The 15613-nt window shown below is 36.9% G+C and overlaps 1 protein-coding gene across 1 annotated transcript in view; it reads right to left on the bottom strand.

Moving 5' to 3' along the window:
* Positions 1-15085, bottom strand: part of slc25a26 (solute carrier family 25 member 26) — a 79335-nt gene extending 64250 nt beyond the window's left edge. The window contains exons 1-3 of the mRNA XM_028446973.1: positions 14934-15085; positions 11284-11440; positions 9159-9277 (exon numbers count right to left, since the gene is read on the bottom strand). Of these exons, the coding sequence (XP_028302774.1) occupies positions 9159-9277; positions 11284-11440; positions 14934-14966 (309 nt within the window). The 5' untranslated portion in view covers positions 14967-15085. The remainder of the gene's footprint in view (positions 1-9158; positions 9278-11283; positions 11441-14933) is intronic.
* Between the last annotated feature and the right edge of the window lie 528 nt (positions 15086-15613).

Genomic DNA, 15613 nt, shown 5'->3' with positions numbered 1-15613 from the left:
CTCACCACATAAAGGGGACCCACAGACGGGGGTGGACTTTTACTCCTGGACAAAAAAGGAGCAACACATGAGTCGTATTACTGATGAAATGGTGAATTGAAATGTTATAAATACATCAATAAACCAAAACAAAAAAACAAAATTTGCTCATGATGTGACTAAAAGTACCAGAGGTGGTGTAATTAATCCAATGGTGCTCCTTGTTTCTTGTGATCAACCTCGTGTGTTTTGACGACTGCTGTTCGTAGCTAGTGGTATTATAACGTGCAAAATAAATGTTTTTACTGCCCTCAAAAAAGCTGGAATTGTTTTTGCAAAAGTGTCAAATCTTAAAAGTTCTAACATATATTCCTCACACCAGCCTCACAGTCGATAGTCAGTCACCAGTTTTTTTGAATACTATTTGCACCATAACACTGTTCCGTAAAGGTGGCATGATATTCACAGATTCGGACTTCAAGCATCAATAACTCTTTAACGAAATGTCATCGACACACAAATTGCACCTCTTTGTCATCGGTGTGAGGTGGACAACATGCTACAGAGTAAAAGTCCACCCCCATCTGTGGGTCCCCTCTGTGTGGTGAGATTAAATCAAGAAGCTCTCGTCCAAAGTTTCTCTAAAATATCCAAATATTTCACAAACAGAAGAAGGATTTAATTTCAAAACAGAAAAAACACTGTTTATCTGGTTTTTGAGTTTTCTATCGTTCTGTTTTGGTTTTTAAGTCAGTAAAACACAATAACCACACTGGTTATTCCATTTAAAAACCAAATCAAAATAAAAATAAGGGTACACAGATTTTTTTCAACCTTTTTTGAGGAAAGTGCCTTTTCATTGAAAAAAATCCCAAGGCACATCACCAACCAAAAATGTGAAAAAATAAAACTTTGTAGCCCATATTAACAAGATACAGTCTTTCTAATCAAAGTTTGTTGAATAGGAATCAAATAAACACAAAGAAAGATGTTTTTATGATGTTTATATTTATGATTTCTACTTTCTAATAAAAAGTGCAATTAATCTGCACAAGTGTACTCAATAGGAATCAAATGAACAACAGCAAAAAAAAAACGATTGTATTATTAATAATAATAATAATAATAATAATGATAATAATAATAATAATAATAATAATAATAATAATAATAATAATAATAATAATAATAATAATAATAATAATCAATAAATAAATGTATAATACAATTTTAGAATTACATTTTTGTTCTGTGTTGTAAATCGTTAAGAGTATCTGGGTTTCCATTAGAGAATTTTGCAAAATAAAAGCAATATTTTCAAATGTTGACAAAGTACAGTATAATTGCGGTTTGAACGTGTTTCCATTGAACGTTGTTTGGAGCTGTAGCCTCGCAACCACCGTGAAATCTCATCCTGCAAGACTTCGGCGCAGAAAGACAGACGCTCCAAACCTCCTTACAACAGCATTCCTTTGTTGTTTCACGTCTAATGTGGCAGTAATATTTTTTCAAGTATAATGCTAAGAAATGTCCCGGTCTCCTCATGTACCACGTCATATTTTCTCAGAAAGAAGTGGTCATGTGACCAGGTATGTCACATCCTGCGTATTTGTGGAAAAAGTGCTTCCATAGCGCTTTTGCGACACATTTCAATATCAAAACGTCTGAAATACCTCCTCATGACAGCGTAAAAACTTTGAGTGTTTTGTAAAAATGTGGGTGTTTCTATTGCGCTATTTAGATTTTGTGCATTTTCAAGAGTAATGGAAAGGCAGTTAGACCAAATAGGTGAAAGTGAATTATTTCCCACGACATACCTGAGAATGTGGTTGAAAAACCCTAAGTTAGGAGGTTTGAAGAGCAGTGATCCAGAGGTTTAATTAAGTACATAATTAGTTCTAGGGGGTTAATTTATTTCTTTAAATGTAATTATGGTAATTGAGCTATATTATGTATCTCAGAGGGGGGGTTACTGTGATGGGCTTTGCTGTTTACGTCGACATCGTTTCCATCAATGAGCATCTGTTGAACCAAACTCGCTAAAGCTTTGATTTAAGTGTAAACGCCTTCAAACCCTGCCCCTTACTCTACGCATGAGGACTCCTATTGTAGCCACACCTCCCCCTTCATAGAACCATAATCGACTTTCAATGAAGTTCTCATTCTTGTAACTTAAAGTCCAATGAGGCTCATCATCCACACAGGGAGATAAAATTAGAACTGAAGTTGAAAAAGTTACACTAAATGTACTCCTGTGGAAGGGACTGCAGCTTTAAAAGCCAGATAAAGAGTTACTGAGTTCAAGCTTAAATTAATCCAACAAAGGAAGCCATCACACACTTGGCTTTCATGGCAATTCTCTGTAAATTGAATTGACCGAGCATGTTTGGTTTGATCACAGGTGAGTGCTACACTAAAATGATCAAATAAATAAAAGCATTATGGCCAGTTTTTTGCAGTTTTCTTTGCCACATGAGTTAGATAGAAAGTAATTGATCCCATATCGGAAAACTACTAAACACATTTGCAAATAAATAAACAAAAAACAGAAATTTAAAATAAAATAAAATAAAGAAGGACAAAATAAACACAGACAAATCCCAAGATTGTGAGTTGGTTACCTTGGGTCTGATCTTCCTTTGTCGAGTTTGCATGTTCTACCTGTGCTAGTTTTTTTTTTTTGTCTGTATGCTAGTCTAATTGGAGTCTAACAAATGAATGAATGAATGAATGATCTCACAGTACTGTACAAGTACTTAGACACTGCATATAAACATTATGAGGTAGATGTACTAAAGGTTTGCAGCTGGAGAAATGTGTGCAAACGTCACTACGTGCACTGATCAACGGTGCAAACCCCACATAATCTGGATTGAGTGCGCACATGCATTTACTTATGAATATGTAATATGGAGGATAAAATGTATATACACTAATGCAGTATGGGGAGACACATTTATCAAACCTTCAGCTATTTTTGGTGCCTTTTTTGCTCATAAACTTAGCTAACTCTCACAGCTTTACACACAGTGAAGTCTGCAGTGATTTTGCTAGCAGAGTATACACGGGAAATGAACACAACATATGTTTAGCGCTTTGGTTAACCATTTTTTTTAGAAGCAACAATAGATGATGGAGAATAATGGAATAAAACCGTATCAAAAATTATGTCTGCGGTATAAAGAAAAAAATAGCCTGTGTGGCACTACTTTCTACTTTTTGACAACACCAGACTTCCTGGATGATAACCAGTAATGGATTTGTGCAGGGCCAATGGGACAATAAATGTGGAAAAAATAACATTAGAACGTCTTTTGGTCCATTCAAGTCAAAGGGCCGTTTACTTATCTTTGTTTTGTAGCCTTCATAAATTAACAAAAGCAATGTATTCACTAAAAGAAATGAGTGTTTATGCACCTGAGGCTGTCACTTCCAATTCAACGGGTTGGCCCTTCCTCCCCCCCCAGTGCTCCTGTATCCTCTATGTTGAACGTAAAAAATGCTCTATTAAATAGAGCGATCGCAATCACATCTGCACAGGCACCAATTTGCGCTGCAATCCTCGTAAAAGAGGCGCAGCAGGTAAGGAAAAAGTATTTAAACATGCACGAGATTTAGCACACTTTATTTGAGCTCTTAGTAAATCTGCCACAAGTTGTATTTCTCTCAAATATTTTTACTTTCATAAAATTACCAATACGTAATTTACATATTATATATACTTAACTCCTGTCATTTTGGCTTTTCTCACTGTGCAACCAGTAAAAGTTGTTAATGTCTGATGAGGCTTCAGAAGTGCATGGAGCAGCGATTGCATCACGGTGCAGACGCTAAGGCACGGCACAAACCCAGGTCAGCGCTGGGGTAGGCCTTTCAACACTAAGCCTGCAGATTACCATCTTTGGAAACAAGACGGGCTCGGGCTGCCATGAGTGCAGTGGGATACCGCCTCTGCTTTGCTCAGCCGTACTCGGCAGGATTTGTGCGTTTGATGTGCTCAAATCCAGAGCGGGGTTAAAGGTAGCTGCAACCTCCACCTGACCCTTAAAAAGCCTGAAAAATGTAGCATCGCTTTGCACTTTGATGATACAATAACTGATGTCTGAATTGTAAAATGTTAGACACAAGACCTGATGTCAATTGAATTTTTGGTAACAGTTAAGTTTTATACATAAGGCTGACATTACGCTGTCATTATCATGAATAAGGTGTCATGGAGGATGCCATTAAATGTTGTTCGCTAAAGTATGACACCTTTGGCGCTATGTTGGCATTTTGTGGGTTAGGTGGAGGGATCTGTGGTTTTAGCTAAGGTAACAAATGGTTAGGGTAACAACACTTAATGACAGCCTTTATGACACCTTATTCATGCTAATCACAAGTGTCATGTCATAATAATGACAACGTAATGTCAGCCTTAATATATAAAACTTAAAGTGTTACCAAATTTTGACTCCTCTCACTTTAGCACAGTTTGGGATTTTAAAAACCCCAGAAATAGGTTAAAAGTTGCAGAGTGGCCAAAAACAGATAGAAAAAGTAGTAAAAAGGGTTAGTGTTAGAACAATTAGTTTAAACGGGCAAATAATGGGCATGACAAATCACGAATGTGGTTTAATTAGCAAAAATAAGCATGAAATGTGGTGAAAAGAGGTAAAAAAAAAAGTGACAATAATGGGTCAACACATGCAACAATAGGTGGGAAAAGTGGTGGAAAGGGTTTATACGTGCCTAAAATGTCTTAAAAATAAGTGCTTAAAATGTCTTGAATGTGGCAAAAATTTGCTAAAAGGGCCTTGAAATTTGATGGAGAAGTGGCAGAAATGCATTAAAAGGTGCAAAATTACAACGTCTGGGGCCCCTACACTCAACAGTGCTGGCGAGAACCCTGTACAATATGGCAAGTTTGGTGTAGTTGAAGAAAAAAGGTAAGAATGAGCAAAAATGGGCTCAAATTGTTCAAAAAACATTATTAGTTTGTTGAAGTTTTCTTTCCTCCCAGTGTCTCACAAACCCAAATGGGGTCCTGACCCCAAGGTTGAGTGTCATTCGCTAAATGACACCTTTGGAGCTATGTTGGCAATTTTTGGTTAGGTGGAGTTATCTATTGAGGTTAGGTAGGGCAGGGGTTAGGGTAATGAACATCACTTAATAATAACAGCCTTCATTACACCTTGTTCATGCTAATGACAGGTGTCATGTCATAATAATGACAAATTAATGTCAGCCTTATGTATAAAACTTCAAGTAAAGTGTCCCCGAATATTGACTCCTCTCACTTTAGCACAGTTTGGTTCTGAGCCCATCGCAGCACAATAATCACACACTGAGGTGAACTGTCTTCATTCACGTGGAATAATCCTACTTCATAAACATGTAAACATTGGCTAAATTACAAGCATTCAGAAAGTCATGAATACTGAGGGTCTACCATTTCTCACACATCGGTGGGATGTAGCAGTGAGTGCATCCCTACTACTCTCCATCTGTCCAATGTGAATAATACCTCTACACCCCATAGGGTTCGGACCCCGTGGCTCACTCCAAAGGACTGGAAGAGACCACGTATGAGGAAATTGTTCTTCTCCTCGTTGGTTTCCAAGCTAAACTCCCTGAAGTGCGATGGCAGCGTCTGGGGGTCTGTGCTGGGAAAGTAGATGAGTCAATGTGCGGTAATGAGATGTTATTTACCCAGCTGGTGAGGAAATGCTGTGACAACTCCTGAGGAAGATTCCGTAGCTCACCCAGCTGGACCCCGAGGCCTCGAGCCAATACCACATACTCGACCCCCTCCCCACTCATATCCTTCTCCGCTGGCCTCTTGAAGCGTTAAATTCAAAAAGCAAGTATATTAAAAGACATGCGATGGTGCTCATCTGGGATATACTTTGGTGGGAAAGAACCAAGGAATCCGCTTGACTGATAGAGCGGGAAGATCAAGAGACAAATAAAAACAACTGTTGGGGCAGAGAGCGAAACTGGTCCACTAAAGTGGTTTTATTTTGATCTCAGTCAAACACTTTCTGTTAACCAGTGGAAAGAACATTTGGTTTCTAAAAAGGCTGGGGAGTTTTAGAGCACCTGTGGTTTCTAGGATGGTATAGATAAACACTAAACAGCCTACTGAATATAAGCGTTTATGAAAACATCAAGTGTTGTGTTGCCTGAAAAGAAAGAAAAATACTAAAAGAAGAAGAATTGGCCAAAACAAAAACAACAGCAATAGCTGTACATCAGCATAAAATGGATCATGCAAAAATATGATAAAGTGTGAATGATCATAGTACAATGATCAGGATCACTGAGGATATTTGGTGCGCGACGGAAGTTGTGCTCTCAGAGTGCTCTTGTTTTTGAGCATTTTTTTTTAGTCATATTTGTGTAATTTAGGTGTTCTTTTGTGTATTGTCATTTTGTTTGTTTTTGGAGTCATTTTTGTGTATTTATGTCAGTGTTTTGGGTTTGTAAAGTCATTTTTGTGCATTCTTGTTGTCCTTTGGTGCATTTGTACGGGCATTTTTCTTCATGCCCTCATAAAGCATTGACGTCTTTTTATCCTTAAAACCAGGTTAAAAACTAGGAGCGACCGCGCCTTTTCAATGGTAGTTCTTAAACTAAAAAACCATTCCCCACTGGAAATGTTTAAATCCCATCTTAAAGCTAGGGTAGGTGATTTTCTCAACATAAATTTTTTAAGTTTTTGGTTGAAATTGTCTTCATGTCAGAAATTAAGATGTTATGTGTTCTGAAAAAGAAACAAAAAAATTATGTCAACTGTCGCAGCTGTAAACCAGTAAAAACTTGGGAAAAAAATGGTTAGTTTTTTTTTTAACCAATCACGTCTCTCTGCCTCCCTGCTCGTTCTCCATCCCTCACATGCACGAGCTCACACTGAAAGCACGTCACCGCTGACAGAGTTAAAACAGAGTTTTTGGTCATTTTTTTTTAACATATATAATGGTAGAGTTTATTGTTTATTTACTGCTGAATGAGATATGAGACAACTAAGTTTCTACACAATACAAGTGATGAGCTGAGCTCCTCTTCTGCAGCAGCTGTGCACATGCATGTGAGTGAGATGGAGCACAGAGGGGAGGGGGGAGGGGGATAAAGGCGGAAACGTTGGGGAAGCTACATTCAAAATCATGCTAGCTTTCGAAAATCACCGACCCTACCTTTAAATGTTTTATTGTTTATTATGTTTATTAATTTTATGCTTAATTTTCAGTCCAGCACTTTGGTTAATTCTTGTTTATAGGTGGATTGGATTTACTTTGGGTCGCAAAAAATTAGGTCGAGGGCCGTATATGGCCCCCAGGCGCACACACCTGCTATAGCTCATTCTACGATGGAACAAGAGTAGGGCCCTATAAAATCCGCGTTAACAGAATTGCGGACGGAATAACGGAATCGACCAATGAAAACAGTTAAACGTGGAAATTGTCAAAATCGGCATGAAACGCCGTCACCGTGTGGCAAAAAACTGTTTTTTTATGGAGAAATGTTTCCGGGGAGCGCTTGTTAGGTGCACCGCTCTCCCCCCTCCTGTTCTGGCTGCATTTAACTCGTCTTAAAAAACCAAATCATCACTGACTCCATTGCTGTGCCTGTGAAGCTCCGCCCATTTTTTGTGTAGCGCAGCGGTGCTCTGTGAGAACGTGATCAGCTTTAAATCATCTTCACCTGCTCAGTGTTCAAACTGTTGTGCCTGGCTAACTAAGAATAACTTAGTCCATGTTGTCTTTTAGTTCTTTTTATTCCATCCTTTTGCCTCATAGAGTCGTAGGTACACATTCACAGACAGCAAGTTACATCAAGTACAACCGTTTCAGTGGAAACTTCCTGTTAACAAAATAAAAGTCGGTGGTTGGGGCAACGTTATTAGAATGTTACATTCTAACAACATCTCATCAGAGCTACAGAAGATAGGATCATTTAAACTAAGTTGATCAAAACTTAATCAATAAACCTGCTCAGATTCAGTAAACCATTGATCCCTGAGAGGAAATTGGGTGACATCAATGCCGTTCTCATACATCTTTATATGACATATAAATAATTAAAAGGAGCAGTCAGAATAGTCCATGTCAGTACAACTTACGGTATATCTACCTTTTAATTGTATCTTACTTTATTTTTGACATACATTTTAGTTTAATTATGAGGTTTTTTTATTTATTACTATTTATTTTTGTTTCCCCACAGGAGTTAAAAACTAATATTTTCTGAAAAACAAAATTTAAAAATTAAACTGGAAAAAACAGAATTTGAGAAAAATAAAACAGGCTTTATAGGGCCCTACATGAGCAAATTTGTGAAGCCTTGGACTTTGTGTTTATTCCTTTATTATGTGTGTAATTACTAGAGGTGACCCAATATGAAATCGATATCGGTCCGATATCAGCCTGAAAACGAATATCGGATTCAAATTTCCAAATTTTTTTTTTTTTTGCAAACTAATTTTCTATTTATTTTCTTTAACTGTAGAATACTGTAAATATAATGATGAAGGTTAAAATGCATGTAACCAATTTGTTAATAATAAATAGGTCAGTTTTTCTCATACCTAGTATTGCTGACTATTGTTCTCTGTTTGAGTAACATCACTTGATCAAGCCTTTTCTAACGTTCCACATTCCAAAACAAGTAATTATTATTTTTTTTATTTAAAAAAAAAGGAATAAAAGTATGTATGATTCATGCTGATATCACATCGGATCAATATCGGTAGAGGCCGATACGCAAGGATGCAATATTGTTTTCATATTGGAAATGAAAAAGTTGTATCGGGACATCCCTAGTGATTACTTCGTACAGCTCGGTCAGAATGCACTGAATTTGTAATAAAAAGCTATGTATTAGTTGTTAGTTAATAACACAGGCCTTGTTTCACAAAGAGCTGCATTCTATAAATTATGGCACGCAGAATATTTTTCAACCTGCATGAAACTGTGTCTGATGATGTTTCACTGTACATAGAACTCCACAGCCGTCGCCCTTTGGCAAAGCATTCTTTAAAAATATGTGTCTCACAAGCATCCCCCAGGGCTTGCACTTTGTATCTTTGAGCACCTGTCCCACTGCACAGTCAGAACAAACGATGGTCAGTTAAAGATAATCAAAAACACAACACTGAACCCCGAGTCAGCATTCACACAGGAGGAAACGGGCAGACTCACTATCTCTCCCAGAGAAGCAGCCAGCATGTGGGCGACGGGCGCTGTGTGCGGTGCTGCCAGTGCTCCGCCCGCCCCAAGAAGGGACTTGGTGTAGTCGTAGGTGACGAAGAAAGCAGCGGCTGAAACCAAGCAGAACCACAAGCATTTAAGGCCCATTAGTCAACCAGCATGGAGCGATTAATATCCCTCACTAGAAGTGACAGGGTGTGACCATGTGTGTGTGTGTGTGTGTGTGTGTGTGTGTGTGTGTGTGTGTGTGTGTTTGAACTTCTAAAATGGGCAAAGAAAGTTAGGTGAGTCGTGTGGAATAAACTAATCATAATGGATTTAAAAGTTGGTTTAAGATCTTTATTCTTTTTTTAAGGTAGCAGAAATCTATTAGACCAGTGTTTCTTAACCTTTTCAGTCCACGACCCCCAAAATAAAGGCTCCAGACCGGGGACCCCCACTGTACCTGAAGGTGGTTGAACATTGAAGAACAGTCATGTGGAGACAGGGGCATCTATAAGGGGAATACAGGGGAGAGCTTTTTGAGGCCCATCCATAAAGTCAGCAAAAAGATGGTCCATTGTTCTATGAATCTGTGATAACCACATCTATTTATTTATCTGAATAATATCCACTGTCATCCAGGAAGTTTATTATTTGCTCCATAATATATAGTCATCTCAAAGATGTAAATCCTAGTTTTAATCTAAAATAAAATGGGTTAAAAGTGACCAAAAATGGTGGAAAAGTTGGTGAAATGGGGTTTTACCAACCATAGAAATTGGTTAAATGTTGCAAATTAAAGTGGCCAAAAACGGACAGAAAAAGTCGTAAAAAGGGTTGAAAGAGTCAATATTGGAACAATTTGTAGAAACTGGCAAATAATGTGGTTAAATTGGCAAAAATAAGTGACTATAATGGGTCAACATATGTGACATTAGGTGGGAAACGTGGTGTAAAGGGTTTATAAGTGCCTGAAATGTCTTAAAAATAAGCAATTTGCACAGAAAATGCATTGAGTGGCAGTAATGGGAGTAATGTAGCAAAAATGCATTAAAAGGAGCTAAAATACGGCAAGTTTGATGTAGTTGCAGAAAAAGAGTAAAAATAAGCAAAAATGGGCTCAAATTGTTAAAAAAAAACATTCTTAGTTTTTTGAAGGCATCTGGCAACCCCCTCCCAGTGTCTCGCAACCCCAAATAAGGTCATGACCCCAAGGTTGAAAACCCCAGTATTATACAGTTGTTTAAAAACTACATTGCATTTTTCTTCTCCCCTTACAGAATGGGGCTTATAGTTAACTTTCCCATCATGGTCACATTATTGTGCATGGTTAAGACAAAGGCAACTGGCAGCCCTGAGCCTCATTTTGTGTGGCCCCCAAAGAAAATCCACAAATAGACTCAAAAAACAGACAAAATAACAAAGAAATACCCAATAGAACAATAAAAATACACAAAAAGGATTCCAATAACACAAAACGACAACAAACACATTCAAAATAACTCCAAAAACATGTATAGTATTATTGCTCAGATTTTCAATATTCTAAAGGCTGACATGTTGACTCATTGTGAGTGTAAAGCTAAGGAGTAAAAGTGGGCTTTAAGCTGGAATTTAAGAGTTTCCAGTTTGGGGACCTTATTGATGTGGGGGGTTGCTCATTTCATAATTTAAGAGCTACCACTGAAAAGGCACGGTCACCCCTCATTTTTAATCTGGTTTAAGGGATGACAAGGCAAAACTGGTCAGCAGACCTTAATGCGTTTTGGGGGTATGAACAAAAATGCACAAAATGACAGAATAATACACAAAAAGACAACAATGCACAAAAATGACTCCAGAAATCCAAAATTCACAAAATAAAAAAATACACCAACAAAAAAAAAAAACACACAAAATAATTGTAGAAACACACACAAACCATTTCCTGTATTAATGCTCAGATTGGTCATTATTCTAAATGCTGACATCAACGTTGATAATGTGGCCCTCGGAGCAGACAATCACATGATTATGGTCCCCGCTGTGATAAAGGATGTCCATCTCTGTTCTATACTTACTAAAAGGTACCTCTGGGAGGGGGAGTTCTTAGTAAGCCCTACATCCAGCCATCACCGTGAGCTACGGTACTTACCGTTGGGGAAGGAGCCGACAGCAGCAGATGGGACCCCGGCGTAGATGCCCCTGAAGCCCCCAGCCTTGTAAAAGCCCTGCTGACTTTGCAGCCTGGTCTTAATGGTGTCCAGGGGGAACAGGGTCAGATCTACACACATCCCAGCACAGCCTCCAGCCTGCAGGGACCAGCACTAGGTGAGACATAAGGCTCTACATACAACATACTGTACATGATAATAACACAGCTGCTCACACATGTCGTGTATTGATGCTAGTTTATCAGCTTTGTCTGCACAGAAATAGAAAAAGTTGGTAAGTTAAATTGGAGCTTTTGTCAAGCTCCTGTTTAATATGTTTAACCATAGTTGGTGCTATGGTCTACGTTGATGCTAGTACCAGACAGGGAATGAGTTAGCATTAAGCTAGTTTCATAATGGCTCAATAGTAGGGATGTAACGATTCACTCAACTCCCGATACGATTCGATTCACGATACTGGGTTCACGATACGATTCTCTCACGATTCATTTTACAAAATGGGACTGTGCTTAAATGACTGAAAAATATTCCTTTATTTTGTTGGGGGGGAAAAAACTAGAAAATACTACTATTTTCCTTTTATTTTTCATTGTCAAAAGAATCCCTTGATGAACTATTCAAACAATGCAATTTAACTAAAAATAAATCTTGAATGAAATAAATACAGGAATAATACAAATGAAGAAGCCTATTCGTTTAAATTCTGGTTCCATAGTAAACAATACAAAACTGCATAATAGTTTTTTTTTTTTTTAAAGTGCAACTGAAAATGTATTTTGTGACTTAACAATTGAACCTTAAAAAAAAAAAAAAAAAACAGTCTGCACTATATTTGCGTCAGATATTTGTTTGAACCAGCAGAGGGCGATGCTAACCCAGTGGTCGGTTGGCATGCAGCTAAGTGCAGTGAAGAAGAGATGCTATGCTAGCAGACAGAGTTAATAGAAAAACGTGACTTTTACAGATATTCACTTAATATTACAGACATTCTTTTGGTGCTAAAGCTGTAAAGAATCATTTATGAATATGTTTAAGAGTAGAAGGTGGCCAGAAAGAAAGTATTAGCAGATTTCGCCCGCCGCCATGACTTCTGGTTAGCGCCCTCTGCTGGTTAAAAAAAGTACTGCGATTCAATTTTCACAGCATCGATGTGAACCTTGATACCTATGAATCGATTTTTAACTGCCTTACGATTAATCGTTACATCTCTACTCAATAGTAAATGGTAAAATGGGGCAGTAGTGACAAGGTCATAAGCAACTACGGCTTAGTGAAGCACAGGATTCAAAAGCAACCCTCCCTGCTCCAATTTAACAGACTAGCTTCCATAATGGTGGTTCTGATAGAATGTTCACAGCTTGTTGGACCTAAATGGTCAGAGAACCTGACAGATTCTAAACAAGGAAAAACAAGCATCAGAATTTTACTAGTGATAGACCGATACATCGGCCAGCCGATATTATCGGTCTTTTTTGCGTTTTTTTTATCGGCATCGGCCGATGCGTTTGCCAATCCACATTATTTACAGAGAGCAGAAATATTTTTTACTTGTTCTACATCAGCTGTTTTTAATATTTGTTAAATAGTTTTTACTTGTTGTTGTTCAACCTCACCTTTGTTAATTTCAATAAATGTTCTTTTTGTTAAAAAATGAGACTCGTACCATTTGTTATCATTATTGTTTAATTTTTATAATGTAAATTGAGGGAGCAAAAGTAGTATCGGCTCAAGAAAATCAGCAATCTCTATCGGTCATCGGCTAACCCTGATATAACCCTGAAATAATCAGTACCGGCCCTAGACTAAAAACCTAATTGAAATTTTTTGGCCCAATGTTGCGATTTGATTTGCGATTTTTAAATTTTAATACATTTAAATGCTTAAACTGCTAAAAAGAGGAGTGAAGGAAGCCATGTTACTTGTAGACTGTAAAACAACATATTCTTGCTCAAATTGCCCCACATGAGAACAAAACACATTAATCTACTTTCAAAAATATTTGGCTTTATGTCACGCCAGAGAAAAAAAACAAAAAACTTCACCCTCTTGAGGTTACATTATTGCAGTAGTCAAATCTCAAGTGTGATTCGATATTGATAAACCTTGCAGCCCTACTTATAAACCCTTTCCACCTAATGTTGCATACGTTGACTGATTATTCTCTCTTTTAACCTCTTTTCACCATATTTCATGCTTATTTTTGCCAATTTAACTACATTCGCGATTTGTCATGCCCATTATTTACCAGTTTAAACTAATTGTTTCCACTTTTAAGCCAATATTGACACTTTGAACCATTTTTACCACTTTTCATGTCTGTTTTTGCCCACTCTAATTTGCAACATTTAACCAATTTCTGTGATTTTCAACATCCCAGTTCCCCACCTTTTCCACCATTTTTTTGTCACTTTCAACCCATTTTATTTCTGATTAAAACAAGGATATAAATCTTTAAGATGACTATATATTATGGCTCAAATAATAATACACTTCCTGTAAAACAGTGGATATTATTCAAATAAATAAATAAATGTGGTTATCACAGATTCATAGAACAATGGACCATCATTTTGCTGACTTTATGGATGGACCCCAATAAGCTCTCCCCTTTATTCCCCCTTATAGATGGCTGTTCTTCAATGTTCATGCCTGTGTTCAACCACCTTCAGGTACAGTGGGGGTCCCCGGTCTCTGGAACCTTTATTTTTTAGAAAAGGTTGAGAACCACTGACTTTGAGCATATTTCTGCTGAGAAATGTTGGCTTTTGTAACATATACTTAGTATAACCATTAAATGTTTTTGGTAGAGTCCTTAGCACGCAAACTTCATAGCAAATTATGGATCTGCTGCTAATTTCTAATATTATTTAGTGAGAGAAACCAAAACACACCTACAGAGGTCTGAAAGAGTCCACTACTTTACATGGTTACAACTGTTCTTAAAGTGAAATATGGACTCACATACAGTTATGATGGAACGACGGGAGAGTAAATTGTATTAAATAAATATGAATCTAGTGTATAAAAATGTTCTGGATAAGCTGATTATTTTCCCTACTTTTTCAAATTATTGTTTATTTTCCCTGTTCTGTTTGTTTAATTGTTTATTTTTTTGAGCATTTTTTATTTTTTTGTGTATTTTATTTATTTGTTTTTTTGTAACGGCCTTGCAACTTGGATTAAGAATGGATTTTGTTGAATAAACTGAAATGGTAGTTTTTATAATAAACAATAACAAATAACAGAATAAAAATGTGAGTGTGTTCTTGCAATAGTGAAAATTGCAATTTAAATGAACACACACACACACACACACACACACACACACACACACATATATATAAAGAAAAGTTGGAAATATTTTAAGACATAACTTTATAGTTTTATTCCTTTGCTAAAACTTATTTTTATACAACATTAGCTTAAAATATTCATCAATTAACAGTAAAAGTAGATTTTGAATGTTATTTTTAATGTTACAATTTAAATAATCGAAAAGGTAAACACAATGACAGAGCCCAAAACGTAAATGATACGCTCCAAAAAAAAAAGCAATCCAAAAAGGAAGAACAACATAAATTCTCATTCATAGCGGTGCTTAAATTGAATTCATGTTAAAAACGTCTCTCACCACCAGAGACGCCATGAACTCTCTCCTCTCCATGTCTTCAGCTCACACTCTGTGTAGTTTGTGTGTCCGCTGTGACAGAAAAACGCTGTCGACGCTTTACTGAAACCAAAACATGCCGCTCAAGGACGCAGCCATGTTTGCTGAGCGACTTCCGGGTGACGTAACGGCGTGTTTGTGCACGTGGTGTTGGCCGGAAAAGCTCTTAAAGAGACACGACAGACAAAACCAACACTACACGTAAGTTAACAATTACGTACCGATGATTTTATGTACATGTCATCTCCTGACAGTCTAACGCTAAAAGAAAATATATTTAAAAATAATTTAAAAGTTCTTATTTTTGTTTAAAAACTGTACTACAAAGAACAAATAAAAAAAAAAAAATCACACAAAAACCTGATTTGGTGACGATCGTTCCTGGATATTTTCACTATCTGCATGAAATGAACAGAAAGAAAGCGTTAATTACTTAGCTTTACGAGTATTTATTAGTTCAAAGCTAATTGCGTGTAAAAACCTCCCATTTGTACTTGCTTCAACATTTTATGGGCTGATGATTGACCAAAATATTGTATATATATTTACAGTAGTAAAAAATAAAGTAAGATAGATAATAATAATAATATACAAATTTGTGTACAAATATACTAATATGATACAGATATATACAACAATCAAGC

Source organism: Gouania willdenowi, chromosome 5 (assembly GCF_900634775.1).
Source record: "Gouania willdenowi chromosome 5, fGouWil2.1, whole genome shotgun sequence".
NCBI lineage: Eukaryota > Metazoa > Chordata > Actinopteri > Blenniiformes > Gobiesocidae > Gouania > Gouania willdenowi.
This window is presented reverse-complemented; position numbering and strand designations above follow the sequence as displayed.